The sequence below is a fragment of the Lissotriton vulgaris genome, chromosome 2_1 (assembly GCF_964263255.1).
Source record: "Lissotriton vulgaris chromosome 2_1, aLisVul1.2, whole genome shotgun sequence".
In the NCBI taxonomy this organism is placed as follows: domain Eukaryota; kingdom Metazoa; phylum Chordata; class Amphibia; order Caudata; family Salamandridae; genus Lissotriton; species Lissotriton vulgaris.
Window position 1 is genome coordinate 867,559,271 of NC_141687.1, and position 20,616 is coordinate 867,579,886.

Consider the following 20,616-nt stretch of genomic DNA (forward strand, 5'->3'; position numbering starts at 1 on the left):
GAGTCCGTGGACATTTTGAGCTCAACACCCTGGCGCGTCGGGAATCGAACCCTGGTCCCGGGTCTGACCTCTGCTTCAGGGTCTGCCTGCTCTAACCAGTGAGCCACACTGGGGTTGTCCCTGGTTAATAATAGACGGAGAGTGAGGTGGGAAAAGCTAGCCGCTAACCCAGAGAAGGTATCAGGGCTATATGCCCGTGTCATTCCCATATTTGAAAAGGTGTGCGCTGTAATGGAGCAACCTAATACCGGCGATGCGCACACAAAACTCTGGTCGGCACATGAGGACCATATCAAGTCCATGGCAGAAGTTCTTTTCTCTATGGAAAGTCAGGGGGAGGGAGGCCACGTTGCCCTACCTGGTATAATGCGGCATGCCGAAAGGCTAAATCCGACCTAATAACTACCATTAAGGAAGGCAAAAACAGATCTCTTATACAGGAAAGGAGAAGGGATCATAAGCGGCTGATCACCCACGCCAAGGCGGAATGGGACTACTATAAATGGGAGAATCTGACTATTACACTAGCTGTTAGGGACTCCCGGAAGTTTTGGCGACTAGTGAATACAGGGTCTGAGGAACTATCCCCCGCCATTGAGCCTAACATCTCAGCCAAGGTCTGGCAAGACCATTTCCAGACCTTGTACACGGTTGGAGATAGGGCCCCAACCAAAGTATTGCCAATTACGGGTACACTGCTAGAGGGGGATCTTTTTACAGAGGTGGAGGTACGGGCGGCCATTTCAGGGCTGGCTTCAGGAAAGGCACCTGGCCTAGATGGGCTCCCGGGAGATATATTCAAACAAGAACCGGATATATGGGCTCCCTACCTGCTGACAATTTTTAATGCCGTTCTGAGGGGCATGGAGGTGCCCTGTACTTGGCTGGGAGCAGAGATTGTCCCTATATTCAAGAAGGGATCGCCTCTGCTTCCAGCCAAATACAGGCCCATCAGCCTTATCGATGTGTCAAAAAAACTATTCGGCAGGCTGATACTAGATCGCCTCCAAAACTGGATCGAGGAGTTCTCCATTCTTAGCCCCTATCAGGCAGGTTTCCGAAGAAAGATCTCAACAACGGACCAGATTTTCCGACTGAATCTTTTGTTTTGGAAAACCGCTATAATCGAGGGAGGCAGTTTATATACGGTCTTTGTAGACCTACGTGCCGCCTTCGATTTGGTCCCAAGATCCAGATTGTGGTCCGTGTTGGCGGAGATGGGTATTCCCTCTGACATCCTGAATATCTTGACAAGATTGCACCAAGAAAACTATGCACGGGTCAGGTGTAGTAGAAATGGGATGCTCTCAGGAAGATTCCCCGTTGACAGGGGGGTAAGACAGGGTTGTGTGCTTGCACCCACCCTGTTCTGCCTCTTTGTTAATGGGGTAATCGACCACCTGACTAGGATAGCCGACATTGATGCCCCAAAGCTCAACGGCAGCAGAGTGCCCGCTATTATGCTTGCGGATGACACCCTGCTGCTGTCAAAATCCCCAATGGGAATACAGCGGCTCTTGGATGGGTTTGCAACCTTTTGTGTTGAGCGGGGACTGGAGATCAATGCCCTGAAAACTAAATATATGATTCTTATTCCTCCACCTTCAATACGTCCCAATCCCACCATAGGCACACTGAGACTAGAGAGGGTCCACACATTTGAGTACCTAGGGATGACCATCAATCAAAATCTGACATGGGATACACATCGGACAAAGGCTAATATCAAATTAGCGCAGTTAACGGGTGGTATCTCCAGGATGGCAAACAGATCAACTTACAAACCCCTAGGCCCAGTGCTCCAAATTTAGAAAATGCAGGCGCGGAGGGCAGTCACACACGGGGGGGAGCTGTGGGGGCATATACCCGCCCAAATCCTGACAACCACTGAAAATAAATTCATCAGGCAGATGGTAGCCTTACCACCAAGCAGCCCACTCTTCCCGCTCAGATTAGATCTGGGCCTAAGAACAATTGAGGAAGAAATGGGGTTAAAACCACTAACCTTCTGGCGACGAATCTGGAGTACCCCAGAGCTCATGAGCTACAGGATGGAGTTGCAAGAGATTTTATCTTTACCAAACATAACGAACATTCCCTGGCTAAAATATATAAAAAAGACATGTGAGAGTCTGGGAAGGCCGGAACTGTGGTCAGACCCAGCAAATGCTTGTAGCAAGGTTTCACGCAAATCTCTATCAAAGGACTATTATGACTCTAAAATAACATCTTTACTACAGAATCCACACCTGGGGTCCCTAACACACTTATTTATCCAATCCAAAGATTCATATCACCGGGAACATGTTCTTGATACAATTAGCCTCATCCCGACAAGAAAATTATTTCTACAGTGGAGGTACGGCACTCTCCCTCTCAGAGCACTCAGCAGTACCTGGTCTCAGCCTCCTACACCAGAGCACTGTCCAGCATGCCCACACCAACAGGAAAATGATTTGCATGTCATATTTTTCTGCAAGGCCTACCAGAAACCCAGAAAGTATTGGCTTGTTCCCCTTCTTAAAAGCTTAGGGTTCAGGCACTACTTGCCTGCTTACAGAATTTTAAAGACGGACGTATCACCCCCGACTGTGTTCGCGGTAGCCAAATTTTTAACTGCGATGTGGCACATACGTACTCGTTGCATGAATTTTGATACAGATTCGGTATAAGTTTTACAATAATTTTATGTTTCGTTGACTTTTAATTGAAATATAGTGCAATCAATTTATGATCTTTTAAACCTAACTTTCGATTTGTGATAGGCAAACTATAGCAACAGCCTGAATCTGTATATTAGGATGAAAACTGCACTATCCTCTTTTAATTCATGCTCAATGGATTTGTTAAAATTAACTGTGTTTTTTAATTTTGGTTGTAATCTTTTATGATCTAATTGATCGAAATAAAGAATGAAAATGAAATGATAAAAACGGGGGCTTTAAACTAAGAGCTTCAAGCTCACTTACCCTCCTTGCCGAGGTAATTACTATCAGAAAAACAGTCTTGAAAGACAAAAGCCTCAAGGGACACTTGTGTAATGGCTCGAAAGGCGAACACATCAGGAAAGTAAGTACAAGGTTCAAGTCCCACTGAGGCACAATAAAAGGAGTTGGTGGAAATGTATTGGTAAGGCCCTTGATGAACCGTAAAACAATAGGTGACTTAAACAACGAGGGCTGGTCTGGCAAACAAAGGAAAGACGATAAGGCTGACAAATAACCCTTAATAGTTGCCACCGCAAAACCTTGCTGGGCCAAGGAGAGAGCAAATTGAAGAATAGTGGACAAACGAGCCCTTAAAGTGTCAATGGACTTCTCCCCACACCAAGCAACGAACTTAGACCATCTATAGGAATAAATGGACTTAGTGGAGTCACGCCTGGCTGACAAAATGACATCCACTGCATCGTGTGGGAGAGAAAAGGAACTCAGGTTGCCCCATTCAATCTCCAGGCATGAAGGTGTAAGGTCTGGAGGTGGGGGTGTAGAACCTGCCCCTCCATCTGGGAGAGGAGATCTGCCCTGTGAGGGAGATGGAGCGGCGAGCACGAGGAGAGGTGGAGAAGATCTGTGTACCACACCCTTCTTGGCCAATCCGGAGCGATCAATATAACTTGGCCCCGGTCTTGGCGAACCTTCCTCAGAACCCGAGGAATCAAGGGTATGGGGGGAAATGCGTAAAGGAGCCGTGAGTCCCAACTCAACTGAAACGCATCCCCCAAGGCTCTCTGCATCGGAAACTGGAGGCTGCAGAAGGACGGGCAGTGAGCATTCTCATGAGTGGCGAACAGATCCACCAGAGAAGTTCCCCCAAGTCCGGAAGACCTGACGAACTACCTCCGGATGGAGCCTCCACTTGTGGTCTGCGGAGAACTGCCGACAGAGTGTCTGCACGAACGTTCAGAACTCCGGCCAGATGATTTGCCATCAGACAAATCTGATGGTCCTGAACCCAGGACCAGAGACACAGCGCCTCTCTGCAGAGACACTGCGACCCCACTCCTCCCTGCTTGTTGACAAACGACATCGCGGTCGTGTTGTCCGTCAGGAATTGAACTGACTGACCGCGAAGGGAAGGGAGGAAGGCCTTGAGTGCCAAACGTATTGCCCGCAACTCTAGAAGGTTGATGTGAAGCAACCTTTCCTCTGGAGACCAAAGACCTTTTATCTCCAGATCCCCCAGATGAGCACCCCATCCTAGAGTGGATGCATCCGTTATCACTGTGGCCACAGATGGAGGTAGATGAAAAGGCTTTCCTTGTGACAGATTGCCTTCCACACTCCACCAAGTCAGATCCGCTGCAGTTTCTCTGGAGATCCTCACTGACTCCCTGAGATCTCTGTTGTGTTGATACCACTGCCTGCGGAGGCACCACTGGAGTGCCCTCATGTACCAGCGTGCATGGTTGACCAGCAGAATGCAAGAAGCCATCAGACCAAGGAAGCGAAGGACCTTCAGGACTGGAACGACCGCTCCAAGGAAAAACAAAGGAATCATTTCCTGTATGTCGTGAATCCTTTGAGGAGGAGGGAATGCACGGCATACAGTAGTGTCCAGTACCGCATCTATTAACAGGTTGCGCTGGGAGGGCACTAGGTGAGATTTGAGTACATTTATCGAAAAACCCAACCTGTGCAACAACTGAGTTGTCTCCTGCAGGTGATGGAGCACCTTCTCCGGCGACTCTGCTTTGATCAGCCAGTCGTCCAGATATGGGAATACAGGTATCCCGACCTCCTAAGATGTGCTGCCACCACTGCCATCACCTTGGTGAAGAGTCGAGGCGCAGTAGTAAGGCCAAACGGAAGGACCGCAAACTGGTAGTGGTGCGAACCAACCGTGAAACGGAGATACTTTCTGTGCGACTTCAAGATGGGAATATGAAAATACACATCCTGCAAATCGATTGACACCATCCAGTCTTCTTCCTCAGCGCCTGAAGAACCTGAGCAAGGGAGAGCATCTTGAACTTCTCCTGCTTCAGATATAAGTTCAAGATTCTGAGATCCAGGATTGGCCGAAGCCTGCCATCCTTCTTGGGGATTGGAAAATACCCGGAGTAGCATCCCTGACCCCTTTCCTGCTCCGGAACCACCTCTATCGCACCTTTTCTGAACAGCGCCAGGACTTCTTCCTGCGGGAAAAGCAGGTGGTCCTCCGAACAATAACCCTGGCAAGGAGGGTCATTTGGGGGAAATTCCCAAAAGGGAAGAGCATACCCATTCTCCACGAGATTGAGAACCCAAAGATCCGATGTAATCAATTCCCAATCTCGTAGGAAATGGGTAAGCCGGCCCCCCACTTGGCCCACATGATCCTGAATGGCGGATCTAGGGCTGCTTTGCTGCGTTGGCAGGGGGCTGAAATGAGGAAGAGGAAGAAGAGGAGGAGGCGACTTGACGACCTTTGGGACGAGCTCTCTGTCTGCCCCTGTACGCCTTGTACAGTGTGTTTTGCTACTGCTGGGGCTGTTGCTGAGTTGACTTGTAGGAACGAAAAGAAGATCTGCAAAACCCTCTAAAGCGTTTCCCAAAGGTGCCCCTGGTCTGAAGGCCCAACAACTTAGCCGTCGCCCTGCTGTCTTTAAAACGTTCTAAAGCAGCATCTGCCCTTTTGCCAAACAAACCAGATCCGTCGAATGGTAGATCCATTATTGCAGACTGGACATCTGTAGAAACCTCAGACGATTTTAGCCATGCAGCTCTCCTCGTAGCCACCGAAGAGCCCATGACCCTCGCCAAAGAATCAGCTGTGTCCAAACAACTCTGGATCACCTGCCTTGCTGCAGCCTGAGTGTCCGAGATTACCTCCTGGAAGTCTTTTCTATCATCCTCAGGTATCTATGGCACCAATTGTTTTACAGTATCCATAAGGGAGTGGATATAACGCCCCATCATGCAGGTCGCATTTGTGGACTTCAAAGCCATGCTGGCGGAGGAGAAAACCTTTTTAGCAGCCTGATCCTGTTTTCTCGACTCCTTTTCTGCAGGAACCTGTGGAAAAGCTCCCGTTGATCTCTTGGAACAGGCAGCCTGCACCACCAAACTCTCAGGCAGAGGGTGAGTGGACAAAAACTCTGGGTCATCAGGAGCAACCCTATATCTCCTGGCAACAGCCCTAGATACTGCAGGAGCAGACAAATGTTTCTTCCAAACTTCTAAAATTGGCTCTGCCAGGGCATCATTAAATGGCAGTATTGGTTCAATCACTGAAGATGGTGAGTGAAGGACCTCTGTGAGAAGGTTCGACTTAAACTCAGCAGTAGGCAGAGTAATGTTCAATAAGTTTGCCGCCTTCCTTATCACGACATGGTAAGGAGCCACATCTTTAGAGGGTGCATCTGGCACTGAAGCTAAATACCACTCAGGGGACAGTTCAAGGCCACTAGCCACAGTCAGGTCATCAAATGGGTCCTCAGACTCCTGCAGCTCACCCTCCTCCAAATTTTCTTCACGAAACCTCTCTTCCTCCATAAGCCTCTGGGCTTCACGCCTCGACCTGTGCTTCAAATATGATGCCAATGGATCTACTGTCGACTCTGTCAGAGCCGGTGCCGGCGCCGATACAGACGTCGGACGAGGCAGTTTCACACGAGGTCGATCAGGGTTCGGCATCGGAGTTGATGGATTCGGCATCGACGGCTTCAGCATCGATGGCTTCGGAGCTGAAGGCGTCGCCGGCATCGGAAAATGCCAATGCGGCGCTGGAGCCGGCATAAAGAGCATAAAGGGCGCAGGAGCATAGGTCTGGGGAACACCCAAACTAAACGCCATCGGACCCGTGGGACCAGCAGGAGCCCCAGTGGGGTACATAGCCCTGGAATATATACCAAACATTGCATTCAGGAACTGCGTCGGATCCTGACCTGGAGCTGGGAAGGCTGGGTACGAACCCCCAGGCTGCTCTTGAGGGCGCGGAGTCGATACGACGTCGACCTCCTCTTCGGGCTGATGCACTGGAGTGGACGGACACTCGGGCAACGGAGCCTCTCCCTCATCAACCACCTCCTCCTCACCTTCATCGTCCCGACCTGAAGGATGGGACGGAACCGGAGATGGATTCGTTATCTGCCTCGGTGAACCTGGCGAATTCGCATGCGACACTTCACCCTCGGCGTCCTGCTCTTCCGAAGCCGAAGACACCACGACCTTCTCAACCAGCTTCACCTGTGACTTAGTCTTTGAACCAGAGTCCTTCCTCGAATGATGTCGGGACTCATGGGTTCTCTTCTTAGGTTTCTTCTTTGAAGATCTCGAAGCATGGCCGAGGACGAGTCCGAGCGCGACCTCGAACGAGACCTTGACCTCGAACGCCGAGTTCGCGACCTCAAACTTTTCTTCTCTTTTCTGCCTTTAAGTTTCGCCACGAGAAGCTTGGTCTCTCTCTCCCGGAGGGCCTTAGGTGTCATCTTCTTACAAGACTGGCAGTCTTCGACGTCATGGTCGGAGCTTAGACACCATACGCAGCATTCATGTGGATCCGTAATGGACATGGTTTTTCCATATTCCCCACAAGCTTTAAACCCGGTCTTCTTCGAAGACATGTCGAGAGAGAAGACAATGAAGCACAATTATTACAAAGTAACAAGGTTACAGCAATTGCTACGGACGATCCCTAGAAAACTGATGTCATCACGCCGGCGTGGGCCTAATATGGTGTCTGTGACGTCAGCGGAGTCGCACGCGATGCCGTGCCTCTATGACGTCGCCCACGTCGGCGCGAAGCTACGAAAGAATTTCCGAATGTTGCTGACGCAAGGAGGATATTCACAAGGTGAGGAATCCACTGACAGATTTATCTATCAGAAATAGTGATTACCTAAAATTATGAATGCAAATAGGGAATCACAATTTGTGATTCCATTAGTAAATGTACCAAGCATTTTATAAATGCAAACTGTGCATTTAGGAAAATCCCATTACCATTGACTTCAAGGTGATGGCAACCATGTCCAGATTTTGAAAATGACATTTTTTAAAGTGCCATGTAAAGTGCACACATGCCCTTAGGGCATGTGTGCACTTTACATATGTAAATTTACTGTTTGGGGTGCTTCAGGGTGGCCTTAGGCCCCGGGGCACCCTTGGGTTTGCATGACCTAATTTGCGATTACCAATTAGGTAATTGCAAATTAGCTAATGCAAAACCGTTTGCATCCATGGGCATTTAGACCCATAGGAATGAATGGAGTAGTATTAGCGATTACCCATGTAGCGAATCAATATCTGGTAATATTAAGGAATTGCTAAATCTTTGGTGATTCCTTATATACTTAGAATTTTGTGATTACCAAATAGCGATTCGGTTAAAATCGCTATTTGGTAATCACAAAAGATCCATGTGTCCCTAGACCTTTTCCTGCCTCATTCGCAGTCACCAGACAAAAATCTATAATAGTTAACATATTAAGGTCCGATGAATGCATGACAAATTAATTCTCCAAGATCCAAAAATCAATTAGTCCCCCAGACTGTGTGAGAAAAAGGTCATAAAGAAGTATCAGTGTCATCCGGCACAGATCAAGAGGGGGGCGCAGGCAGGAAGGGGCCGTTGCAGGGGGGAAGCGGGTGTAAACGGCAAAAGAAAAAATGTACATTCTCGCTGCGTCTCTTTTCCATTGCGCCTCGCTCTGATCGGAACAGGAAGCACACCCAGGCTTCCCATACCCAATCGCAACTCTGCAATGTAGTGTTGTGATTAGTCTGAGTGCTGTGGTTTGGCGCTCAGACGCTGACTGGGAGCCTGGGCATGTTCTTCACGCCGGCTGCAAAGCAGCATGCGTGGAGAACATGCAAAGTGCGCATTAATGTTTGGACGGCCCAAGACGGCCAGCCAAAAATTCATGCGTACTTACACAGTGTGCTCACCACTCCCCCTGCTCCTGTAGTCAGGGCAGCATCGCCCTGCCCTGCCCTGCAAATCTGCCGCAGCAGGACAAAATAAAATGATAACACAAGTTATCATTTTATTTTTCCTTTATTTCACTGCAAAAAGCAGTGGGGTGAGGCTCCTCCACCTTGACACAAAGGGAAGATGTCTAAATATCTTCTTTGGCATTTTTAGGAAGGCCACGGAGGGTGACAGCATCCCAATACAGTGGAGAAACTTATTAATGTGCTTACTACCAGATTATTCACTCATGCAATGTAAGCATCATGTCTTTTTGCAGTGACAAAATACAAAATGTGTGCTGTAACATCACATCATCATTTCCAAAGTGCAAGCAAGATGCATAGGAAAAGACAAGCAGAGGGCAGAGAACGCCAAGGCAACAACCAAGGTTTGGTTCTTCCTGCTGAGGACCTTTCATTAGGCGTGGGATTCCAAAAGAGGGGTAACAGATATATAGGACTACAAAAGAGACCACAAGGATGTCCTTGGGCACATCAGCAAGGACGTAATACAGACAGACCGGTTCCCTAGCACCAAACATTTTAAATATAAAGAAAACGTGAGGGCCTACAATTTGCAGGACATTTGTGTCAAAGTTTATGAAATCTGAAAATGGAGACAAGGGTCACTTACTGATGTATTGTTTTCCACTTCTATTACACTATCACTTTGTTTTGTTTATTTATTGGCAAAAAAAGAAAGGGAAATGAAGACAAGAGCCAAAGAATTACAGATGTCAAAACAAAATAAGAAACGGACTGGCAAAGCCAATAGCCCTGGTGTAGGCTGCCAATCTTTTGACTTTGTCAGTACTTGTTTTGTTTTTGTCATGGTTTTTGCAAAATTGTATTGTTGAGGGCAGCTCCCAAACTCTCGTTCATCTAAAAAACTAAATTGGCAAAAGTTAAATATATTTTTTTCGTTTCAAAAAGCACATATTCCCATGGTAGTCTCTGGAACTGAAGGAAACTACTTTATGTGTGAATGGGCTCCTAGTAAAAGGGTAGAATGCCAACACTCAAAGTATAGGTACCAATGGCTTTTGTGGGCTGACCAACTGTCCAATGGTGTATGCTCTAAAGGGTGGGAGATAAATGTGAATGACACAACAACGGACTAATTGAGTTGGCTGCAAGCCCCTACAAATAAGTATATTACTGATTTAATTTTAGAGAAATCAAAAGATCTTGGCTAACACCAGATATGAACAGAAAAGCAAATAAGTAAAAACAGATGAATATGAAGGTATTTTCCATATTTATTGACCACCTTGCTTTGAATACCACACTCCTTAGACAGTGTTACCAGGCCAAAGGAAGCAAACCCCCGGTCATGCTGGCCTGGGAATTCGCAACCTCCCTTTCCCTGTAGCTCCTGTTCATACCTTTTAAAATTAAGCATGTGTTCACATTTATTGTTAGATCACAATTTAGTGATATAAAACTGATTGCACACCACAACGTGGCTGGTTAATGCAGTGATAGGCAAAAAGTTTCTTCACTGAATTGGACCGCTCCCATTCTTACTTTTGCATTAGGGAAAAAAAATCATACACACTGAGAAACAAACTGTACATTTAATTCAATATATAAAAATGAAATAAAATGCGAGCTTAAATTAAAAAGTAGCCCAGGTTTACGGCTGGTTCAGATTCAAGAGACATCTTAACGTGGTGTGACTAAAAAATTTAAACTGCATATAAAAAAAAAAAAACTTGTCCTTGAAATGCAGTCTGAGTAACACATTGCTCTGTAAAATGCTCGAAGGCTGCTGAGTGCAGGAAATAAAAGTGCACACAGCAAGAATCCCAAGATAAGCTTAATGACACGTAATTGTATTTAATGGCACAGATGAGCCCGCTCATTTCAAAGAAACAATATTGAGTGGTTAAGAGTTTAATGCTCAGCAAATAAATCAGGCTACTTAAATGAAAATGGAAATCTAAATGAAATATAGTCAACAACGTGCCGCTGACAAACATTTTAGATGTATATGCCTAATACAAAGACAAATACTCTAGGCGACAGACATAACCCTTCCAGCTGAATCTGATTGATTTGTGGGGAAATGGTATGTCATTTATTCTCGTATGTCAACCTATGTCAACAATATGTTGGTTATTGAGTAGGAGAGTGGAGTCGTCGTCTGAATTATTGACTCATTAAATGATTAGCTACAGTATAAATTGTTTCAAGGTGTATTTGTTACCACAAGCATCAATATATTGATATCGTATTTTGTTGTTTTGCAAAGTTCTAGAAAACGTAACAAATATAAAGAGTTTAACACTTCAATACATAAGTGAGCAAAGAACACTCCACAACAACAAAGAAACCTCATCAGCTCCAATGAACAGCCAGAGAAGAACATTCCACCGCACACAAAGTGCAAAAAACACTTCTCCACTCCAGAGTCTCCAAGGAAAAAACACTACCAGCGGTAAATAAAACTCCACCACATCAGAGTGCAACTAACATTTCTGCACAGCAAAGAGCAAGAACACTTCACCGCACCAAACAGCAGCCAAGCAGTGCTCCACCAATCAAATCACTAAAGGAAACTCTGCAACATGATGGAGCAGGCACTCTCTAACACATTAACGGCTGAGCAATGCTACACCATACCGAAGAGCAAACAAGACTTCTCCATACCGAAGAACTAGGAATATTTCAGAAAAGGATACCTCGAAACAAAAAGAAGAGAACGCTCCACCATACCAAAGGATAAGGAATACCATCAGCATACAGCAAACAGAAATGTACAATCCACTGCATCAAACAGAAATGGTTGCTTCACCACATGAAAGAGGAAACAACACTACACACACAAATGCAGAGAACACTGCTGCACTGCAGACCAATAAGAATACTCCAACCCATCTAGGAAGAAACTGGGATAATTCATCACATTAATAAGCAAAAAAGAACACTCCATCACTCCGACCAGCAAGTAGGAACATTGCATCATATCAAAAGGCAAATAAAAATATAATCATGTAATCATAGATAAAAAATGTGTAATTACAAGTTTTTGTTAATTCACGTCCACAAGAACTCCCACCACCCAAAATTTGACATGAATACCTGGCGTGAGGAAGAGGAAGAAGACAGATCGGCAGCCTGGCTTGGCCACTCAGGCTCATAAGTGATGTGGATCGACTTCCCTGGGACGATACAGAAGAGCAGGGAGAGGAGAGGGGGGACTCCGATCTACTAAGGAAGCAGAGGGAGCAGGAAACAAGAAAGAAAGAGGGAGAGATAGTAAAGATTAGGGACAGACAGGAATTTGTGATAAAGGGAAGAAGAAGAGATGAGAGCGCATTACAACGATGAGTACAAAGGCCAGAGACATCCACAAAGAGACAGAAACATAGAAATACGTACAGAAATGAAAAAAGAGGCAATAAAAATAAAACAATTAGATGTGAGATGGAGGGAGAGAATGAGGATGAAGCAGAAATATAAGAATGAAAGTAAAGATACAATGACGGGTCAGAACATGGAGCCCAAAAGAAACAGAGACACGGAACAAGAGAGAGGTGGCAAGAGAGAGACATATAGAAACAGAGACATGGAGACAATAGACGTGTGAAGAGAAATAACAGAGAAGAAGAGACACAGTTAGCCAAAGTTGCCAGACAAAGCAGAGAAATCAATCCACAAGGTTAACTGTTTTCAAAGTCCCTCACTGTACACACTCCCGCCCGTCTGCCACCTTGTTTCCCGGAGGTAAGCATCCTGGATGTGGGAGTTCTACAGCTGTCTGGCTACACGTGCGCTCAGCATTCACAATACACTTCAGAACACCAACAACGCTCAAGTCAGTTGACATCTGGTGGTGAGGAGGTAAGAGCGTAAGAAAAGTAGGGTGGGAGACTGAAGAGGTGAGGCATATGAGGAGCACTTCCACTGTGCATTTGCTGTGTCTTTAAATCATTGTGGTACTACACATTCGTATATATTGGTTTATCTACAGTGTGTAGCTTTTCTGATTCACTGGAAGCTAGTCGTTCCTTCCACCTCACTGTAGTATCTCTTACTTTGTGCATGCACCTGCACCAGGGAGACACAAGTCTGTCTGTTAATGTGACTTTGAGAGGTTAGAATCAGTCCCAGGCCATGGCAAATTGATTTTTCTCTCTGGCTTTACACTTTAAAGTCAAGTGATGGGCGAAAGAGCTTTCTATTTATTTTGTTGCTAAGTCTGCTCATGCTGGTTATAAAGCCTACCTATGTCGAAGAGGAGGGCTTACTGGCTGACAAAGTGCTTAGGGCACAGTGCCATAAAACAAATCTCGTGGAGGAAGCAGGCAGATTCACCCATTTGGTCTTCACTACCTCATGAGGAGGCAGGCTAGCTCTTGGTGACAACCTGCCTGTGTACTCCTCACATGAAAATGGTGTAAGGAGGGAGATGCCAAAAGGGTGGGAAAACGACTCTCAAATTCGAACATCTCGCCCGAACTAAAGGGCGATGCCCGCCTGACAGACTCTGATAGAGTACGTTTGTGGCATAGAGCAGGCGTCTCAAGAGGCTGTTATCTCAAGTGCAGCAGCATGGGCGGCATCTTTTACTGGCATTTCTTTCTACCCGGTCCACTCACTACAAGCGGATCACTTCATTTTCAGTGCAGAGTGGAAAGGGCTACACACTGGTGTCTGAGCAATTTCATTACAAGATGGGAGGCTACCATTATGCATTATTCCTTTAATGTAACTCCACACAGCCACTTTGAAGTATTACATCACAAAGAAAACTATAACTAAACAGAATACTCCTGGCACATAATAGGCAAGCACACAGTACAATCTGCCTCTTTTAAATGCGGATCCACACAGCGAAGTATCTCTTTGCTCAATGCTTATCTTACCTGTTTAAACTGTATTTTAACTTCTTATTTGGTTTTTCCTTATTAGTACCTTGGTTTGTTTGTTTCCATCCTGTGTCTTTTAGGGGATTTGTTTAAGTTTACCCTGTGTGGCCTCAGGCACAATCCTCTGGCCCCTGCCTCGAGAGGTATCTCGCAACCTTTATTTTACTTTACCCCGTGCGCCTCTCAGATGGGTTGAGATGCGCCACGGGACCCGTTCTCCAACATGTTTCTCAGCTGAGTTGAGGCACAAGGAGATCATTGGCTGCGCTGGGCCTTAGCTCTGCAGGTACGGCGCATGCCTTTAGGCCGCATTTCTACTATGGGACTGGAGCACCAGGTTTCGGCTATACCCAAAGCATTCCTTTTAATTAGGCCACATTTCACCCAATGCGTTCTATAACGAATGATGCGTCAGGAGAACAACAGTGCAGAGTGTAAAGGGCTGCACACTAGTGTCTGGGCAATCCTGCATTCCCTCTCACACTCAATGATCCTTCTGACAGATCCAGCACACTGTGAGTTATCTGGTGATAACTAGTGATCTTTCACACAGCAACAGCTCACTGAACACTAGATGGACAGAGGTTACACTCTTACACCAATCACTGGTACTCATTTCATTAACCTTTGTAGAATTAGAACGTTTTTCAACCTGATTAGGGTCGAACTGGAAAAATAGGCCCAGGCACCAAAATAAAAGTGCCCCCGTTAGCAAACCAGAGAGCTGAAAAAGTGTCACACATTCTTAAATCAGGCCAGTTTTGAACTTGTAAAGACACGATGTATGAGTATTTTGCCAAATATGGGAGACTGCATGCATTTGTGTTTGCTGCAGTCAATGTTTGTGGTAATTTGAGGGAAATCAACAGTAAAAAACCGCCTACCTAGCCATAAAAAAGGCCAGAAACTGCTAAAAACTGTCTCTCACACAGATTGTTCTTTATGCTAGCCTGATGTGACCCTGATCCTGACTACCATTTTAACATTTGACGTTCAGGTAGCATGCCATTCTCAGTGGTAAGGTATTAACCTTCTAACCTCATAGCTGCTGCCGTCGGCCGCCGAACGTTCGGAGCACTACCTGGCTGGTGCTGCGAACGTTCAACGGCCGATGCGGCCCTGCCCACTCTTTGGAGCGCCCAGCACTGCGCCGAAATAACAGCCGCAGCTAAGGCGCTAAGCTATCTCTTGTTCTTACCGTTCTTCCAAACTTTGTTTTAGTTTCCTGTCTTTCTATTCCCTTTTTTCTGCCACCCCGTCAAGGCAGAATTTCTCACTGGGCACTACATACGACTTTATGTAATGATGAAGTACTCAAAATGAAAGGCATGCTTCGCTGACTGCGCAACTCTCTTCCAGCTTCCACAAACTTCCATTATGCCCAGTATTATGCCCAGTTGGTGCATTGGGTTCAGCAACCACTGGCACGTCAGGTGGCCACTAGGGAATTGCTCCCATTGGAAAAATGTGTCCAGTCTGGCAACACAGGGAGGGGGTGCATCTCCTTCATTTATACACTTTTGCTAACACTAGGCACAAAGCGATCACTGCACCACAAAACATTTTAGGAGGGCATTCTCCTGACCCTGCCTTCAGAAAAGCAGTGGGAGTCCCTATACAGGGACATTGTGAAATACAATTGCTCCTGAGGGAGGCCCATTATAAACTTCTATACGACTGGTGCCTCTATCCACAGAAACTACACTTGATTTTCCATGCAACCACTGCTCGATGCAGGCTGGGTTGTGGCCTCCCGGGACTGTCCTGCTATTCAGTCTTTCTGGAAGGAAATCATCTCAAATCACGCTAATATTGGCGTACCCGATTGGGGAGTTCATAGAACATGTACTACTAGGAGTGCGCAACCCGATTCTCAAGTATCAGACCCAAGAGGATAGCTCCATTAGGTGGCTGTGCCTTGGTGCAGCCAAGATGGCGCTGGCGGCAGCCTGGAAGAAACCGGAGGCTCCCTCACTCACACAACGGCACGCCCGCCTATGGCACGCACTGCCCTTGAACGAATGTCAGACAATGTTCAGGACTTGCGTAAGGGCATTGATTATGTTTGGAGCCCACTAGTTAGCTATCTATCGGAGGGGGTCCCCCTATTTGCATGTGGTCCAAGATTGAGGGCATTATATCTCTTCCTGATATAGCGGGGAGCTCCTCTCTCCCAGGGATGGGGTCCTGATTCTTTCCTTCCTACTCACGTAGGCCCGTTCGCGCTGGTCGCGGGTGGCTCACATCACGTCCCCTCTGTGCTTACCAGAGTCTAAGCTTATGTGTTGTACTGGGTATGGTTAGGTTTAAGCATCTCATTTATTTTAATCTTTGGTTCTTGTTCTGTCTTTTTTGTTTTGTACTACCCATGGTAGCGTTCAAACACATCAGCATTCAGTTAGGGGTCATGCGTTCCTCCTATGTAATGGTTATTATGACAAGTCTGTACGAGGCTCGCTCCTCAGATTTCTGCTCGCAGGGGCAATCCAAAACTTGTTACTAAACTGTACCTTTACTATAGCTACCTAATGCACGGTTTTTACTCCTTTGAAGAAAAATGGAATGCACTATGGTCTCTATAAATTGTTTGTAATCCTTGCATCAAAATCAATAAATAGATTTTGACAAAAAAAATGAAAGGCAAGCATTAATATTGAAGTTATTATGAAAAACTCTTTAAGAAGAAAAGAGTATACTAAAGTGAACTGGGCATTATGAAGAAGGAATTCCAGAACTCTAATACAAATACCTAAACTAACGTATACTAACCTACAACACAAATAAGTTTATTGAAACTCAGTTCGAAATCAACGGTAGCGTAGGAAGGGGGTGTGGGGCAGTCCGCCCTAGGAGGCAAAAGTTTTTGGGGAGGCGGTCCCCCCCCCCTCCCCCCCTCACCCCCTCACCCCCTCACCTCTTACCAGTGGCCGTCGCAGGGCAGCAAACGAAGGAATCGCCAGCACCCCTCAACCCTCTTTTTCACATGCACCCGCCACGGGGCGGCAAAGGTAGGGATTGCCATGGGCAGGAAATGGTCTAGCAATACCACTGGATAGCAGACTTTTTGTGTCTCAACAAAATATTGTATCATACCAAACTCTAACCACAACATTAACCCTAACCATTACAATAACCACCTAACTAGCCATACACCAAGCTAGAACCTTTGTTTTTAAGAAGACACCTAACTCAAACCTTAAACAAATCATTAAACCTAAACATAACACAAACCCATGCACCAAATCTAACCATATGTATATATGCAGCCCTCACCCTATACTTACACCCACACCTTAATCCTTAAACCTAGAACTACAATCTCAACTCCAACTTTACAGTGCTGGAATAAGTAAAAACGAAACATAAATTATTCTTATGTTGAATTTTTTTGTTTCTACTCAAAACAAGGAATGCTTATTTTCACAGTTCTTCATGATATATTGTTCCTAACGGGTATCATGTATGCCAGCAAAGGCACGTGCCAAGAAGGCACCATTGCCAAAGTTCATTTTCATAATCTGTGCAGTGTTTCAAAAATGTGTCAAAGGGAAGTAGTGTGACTGTAATGCCTCTTCTGGGAGTCACCAAACATGATCAAAATGTGGCATCGCCCTGGTACTGAGAAAAGCTGTGAACATTTTTTTCAATGCATGGGTACAGGGGTGGCAGAAAGTCCGGCATCCCATTCCACCTGTCTCTTCCCATCTGCTCTTGCTTCAAACTTGTATGCCATTCCCCTCTGGCTTCTTCCTCTCCATGCCTTTGCCATTACACTCTCTACATTTTTCATATGTTACATATCCGCTAGCTCAGTAGTTTCTTATTTTTCTCCCCTTGCTCTCGAAGTAGTTCATTCCCTCCTACAGTCCATGGCCTATTCACCCCCCTTACTCCACAGACGCCTATTTACATTACCCTAGTCCTAAGTACATGAGATGGGGTATTGCAAAAGCATTCGTCAGTACTGCTTCTCATCTTCGCATTCCTTGGTGCCATTTTTGAGACTTTTACCAATAAAGTGCCTCAGCACTTGACACTCCTTTTTCCCTGGGACAACCAACTATCCTGAATACTTGCACCGCTCTCCAACCCCCAGATTTACATTAAATATGCTGTCCCACACCCCAATGCTTTCTAGACCCTTCATGTTTTCAGCATATAAGGATGCAGTTTCCATGCCCACCTCTTTGCTCTCCTTGCTGATTGGCTCTAACGGGGGGCTGGGGCTGTTGTTGTTGCCGATGGCACTGCTGGTGCTCTTGTTACGTATGTGTCCCTTTCTGACGGAAGTCTTGGATGGGCTCTGGAGCTGGGGGTGCTGCTCCCGGTTTGGTGAAGAAGGGGTTGAAGTGATCACTAAGGTCTTCAAGGCTGTCACCTCAGCCTGCAGCATGTCAATCTGGTCAAAGAGAAAGGAAAGGGAGAGTTATTGTACTCACCACACTATTCCTGAGAAGGGCAGAAATTCAAACCTCACCCCAGGTATGCACAAATCCTTACCGAAACACAAGTTTGACACACACGCTGGACTTTATAAGTCATGGTATGACCACGCAAACTTTTAACTGAGTCTAAACTCCATGAGGTACAGCATTACCTTCCTTACCCTGACGTCAGTTTAATTAAACTGTCTGACCTCACTTCCTCTTAACTTTACCCCACATTGTGTGACCTCTTAACTCCTCACACGATTCTACAGCTTCATGAAACGTTGTGTAACCTTCTTCCTCAGACATCTACTCAGCAGTACTGTGTAACCTCACTCTCTGAATCTACTACACACTGTAAGACCTCACCTATATGCTTAGTGATACACTACATTCCCTCGGTTCCTCTGAGCTCCACTCAGTGACACTGCGTGACTTTCCTTCCTGTCAACAATATCAACATTGTATGACGTCACTTCCTCTTAGCTCTGCATCAAGCAGCATTTCCACAATTATTTGAAGCTCACTTACACTTTGTATAACCTCATTTCATTAGAGATCTTCCAGGTTACACTGTCTGTCCTCCCTTCCTATGAAGTCTATCAAGTGTTAAATGACCTTACTTCCTCTTTAATCTGAACCAACCTGTACTACTTTAGTTAATCAAAGCTCTATGAAACTTTGCATGGCCTCATTGTGTCCAAGCTCAATTTAATAGCACTGTCAGACTTCACTCCCTCTGAACTCAATAACAGTGGATGCCTTACATTCGCTTTCATTCTGTACATATTTATATGACAATAACAGTGGATGCCTTACATTCGCTTTCATTCTGTACATATTTATATGACAATAACAGTGGATGCCTTACATGACATTGTTTCTTCTAAGATCTATGGCACACTGTGATGGCTCTTTTCGTCTGAACTCCACTCTAACACTGTCAGAGTTCAAGCCTTTACAACCCCATTTGTGCTGTGTATAACGTAACTTCTTCTTAAGTCCGTACAAAACGGCATGACCTCAGACCTTTGAAGCTCTATGATACTTGGGCATGACTCACTCCCTCAGAGCTTAATTTAGCCGTGCTGTTTGACCTCTCTTCCTAGGAACTCTGCTCTGAGACACTACTGTAAACTACATCACGCCCCTAGAATGGAATGTTTTAGTTACTGTTGCATATTCCCCATCCCGGGTGCATGCAAACTGAACACGTCATACACAAAACTCAATAACAGACGTCTTCATTCTTCTGCACAAAGCATTCTTACTACAGTCTCCTTACCTCATAACCGTAAATAACCCCACATTAGCACCTGCCAGGCAATTATATAATCCCTCTATTGAGTCCGCCCAGAACCACATGGGTGCTAGCGCACAGTCTCAAGACACTATATCTCCCCTCATGTTAAATAAAACGTTGTAAACAAAACAGCAGCATTATAATAATTCAATAGGTCACTGAGGTGCTCGCACTAGTCGATCAGATCGAGTGGTAAGAGGTAGTTGAGATGCACTCTGATTATGCACCGATGATACTGGATCTGACGCTTGATTTGGATTGTCAGGTGGGGTCACCTCATTCATAATTTCAAGAACTGAGGAAGGTTGAGTAAGGAATTTGAAGTGTGATGAGTCTTGTGTGATGGTTTTTGCGGGACAATGTGCTGTTACCATATATCCTTTCTGCGTCACAACTCAAAGGGTCGACAGCAAATTATGGGCATGTTTTCTGTTTTCACTTATGCTTGACCGGGACCCAGTCACCCACATTTAAGACTGTTTCCTGAGCTTGAAGAGGTCTATCAACATAGGTCTTCCTTTTGTGCTTTCGAAAAGTGTCCGTGACACGAACATTATCAGCATTCCTAGTTCAGTATGCTGTCCAATGTGGTAGGTTTGTTCTTGTGGCTCTCCCAAGTAGCAAGGTGGCAGGACTTTCACCAGTTGTGGAGTGAGGAGGGAGGGCCTGGTTTAATTCAATCTACTCCATCGATGCTTGCTGAGTTGCCCTTTCGAGGCTGCCGATGAATCGTTCCACAATGCCATTAGCTTAGGCCCACAAAGGTGTACTTTTCTGATGCATGACATTTAGTCTGACAAGAAACTCCTTGAACTCTTTGCTATTGAACAATGGACCACTGTCAGATTTGATAATGGCAAGGATATCTCGCACAGTTATCTAGCTGCTCGATGACTATCATTGGTTGTTGAAGATAAATTCTCTACTAAAGGAACGCCTGATTACTCTTCAATGACTACCATGAGATGAAGTCCATTTGCTAGGGGCCCAAAGAAGTTAACTGTAATTCTACCCCAGGCATGTGCAGGAAGGTCAGACATAGTTAACGGATGCTGTGTCACCTGGCGGAAAGGCAGTTGCACAAATGGCACTCGTTCAGTTCCCTCTCAACTAACTCA

At 45.7% G+C, this 20,616-nt stretch overlaps 1 protein-coding gene across 14 annotated transcripts in view; it reads right to left on the reverse strand.

Annotated features, from left to right (window-relative positions):
• The window catches only part of LOC147731318 (guanine nucleotide exchange factor for Rab-3A-like), a 269,847-nt gene that overhangs the window by 75,053 nt on the left and 174,178 nt on the right, over positions 1-20,616 (reverse strand). For 9 of the 14 annotated variants that reach the window (XM_086956361.1, XM_086956368.1, XM_086956362.1 and 6 more), the window contains one exon: positions 17,952-18,167. In XM_086956361.1, the coding sequence (XP_086812487.1) occupies positions 17,952-18,167 (216 nt within the window). Of the gene's footprint in view, positions 1-11,978; positions 12,105-17,951; positions 18,168-20,616 lie in introns of all 14 variants that reach the window. The other 5 variants (XM_086956358.1, XM_086956357.1, XM_086956364.1 and 2 more) reach the window with 1 other exon arrangement.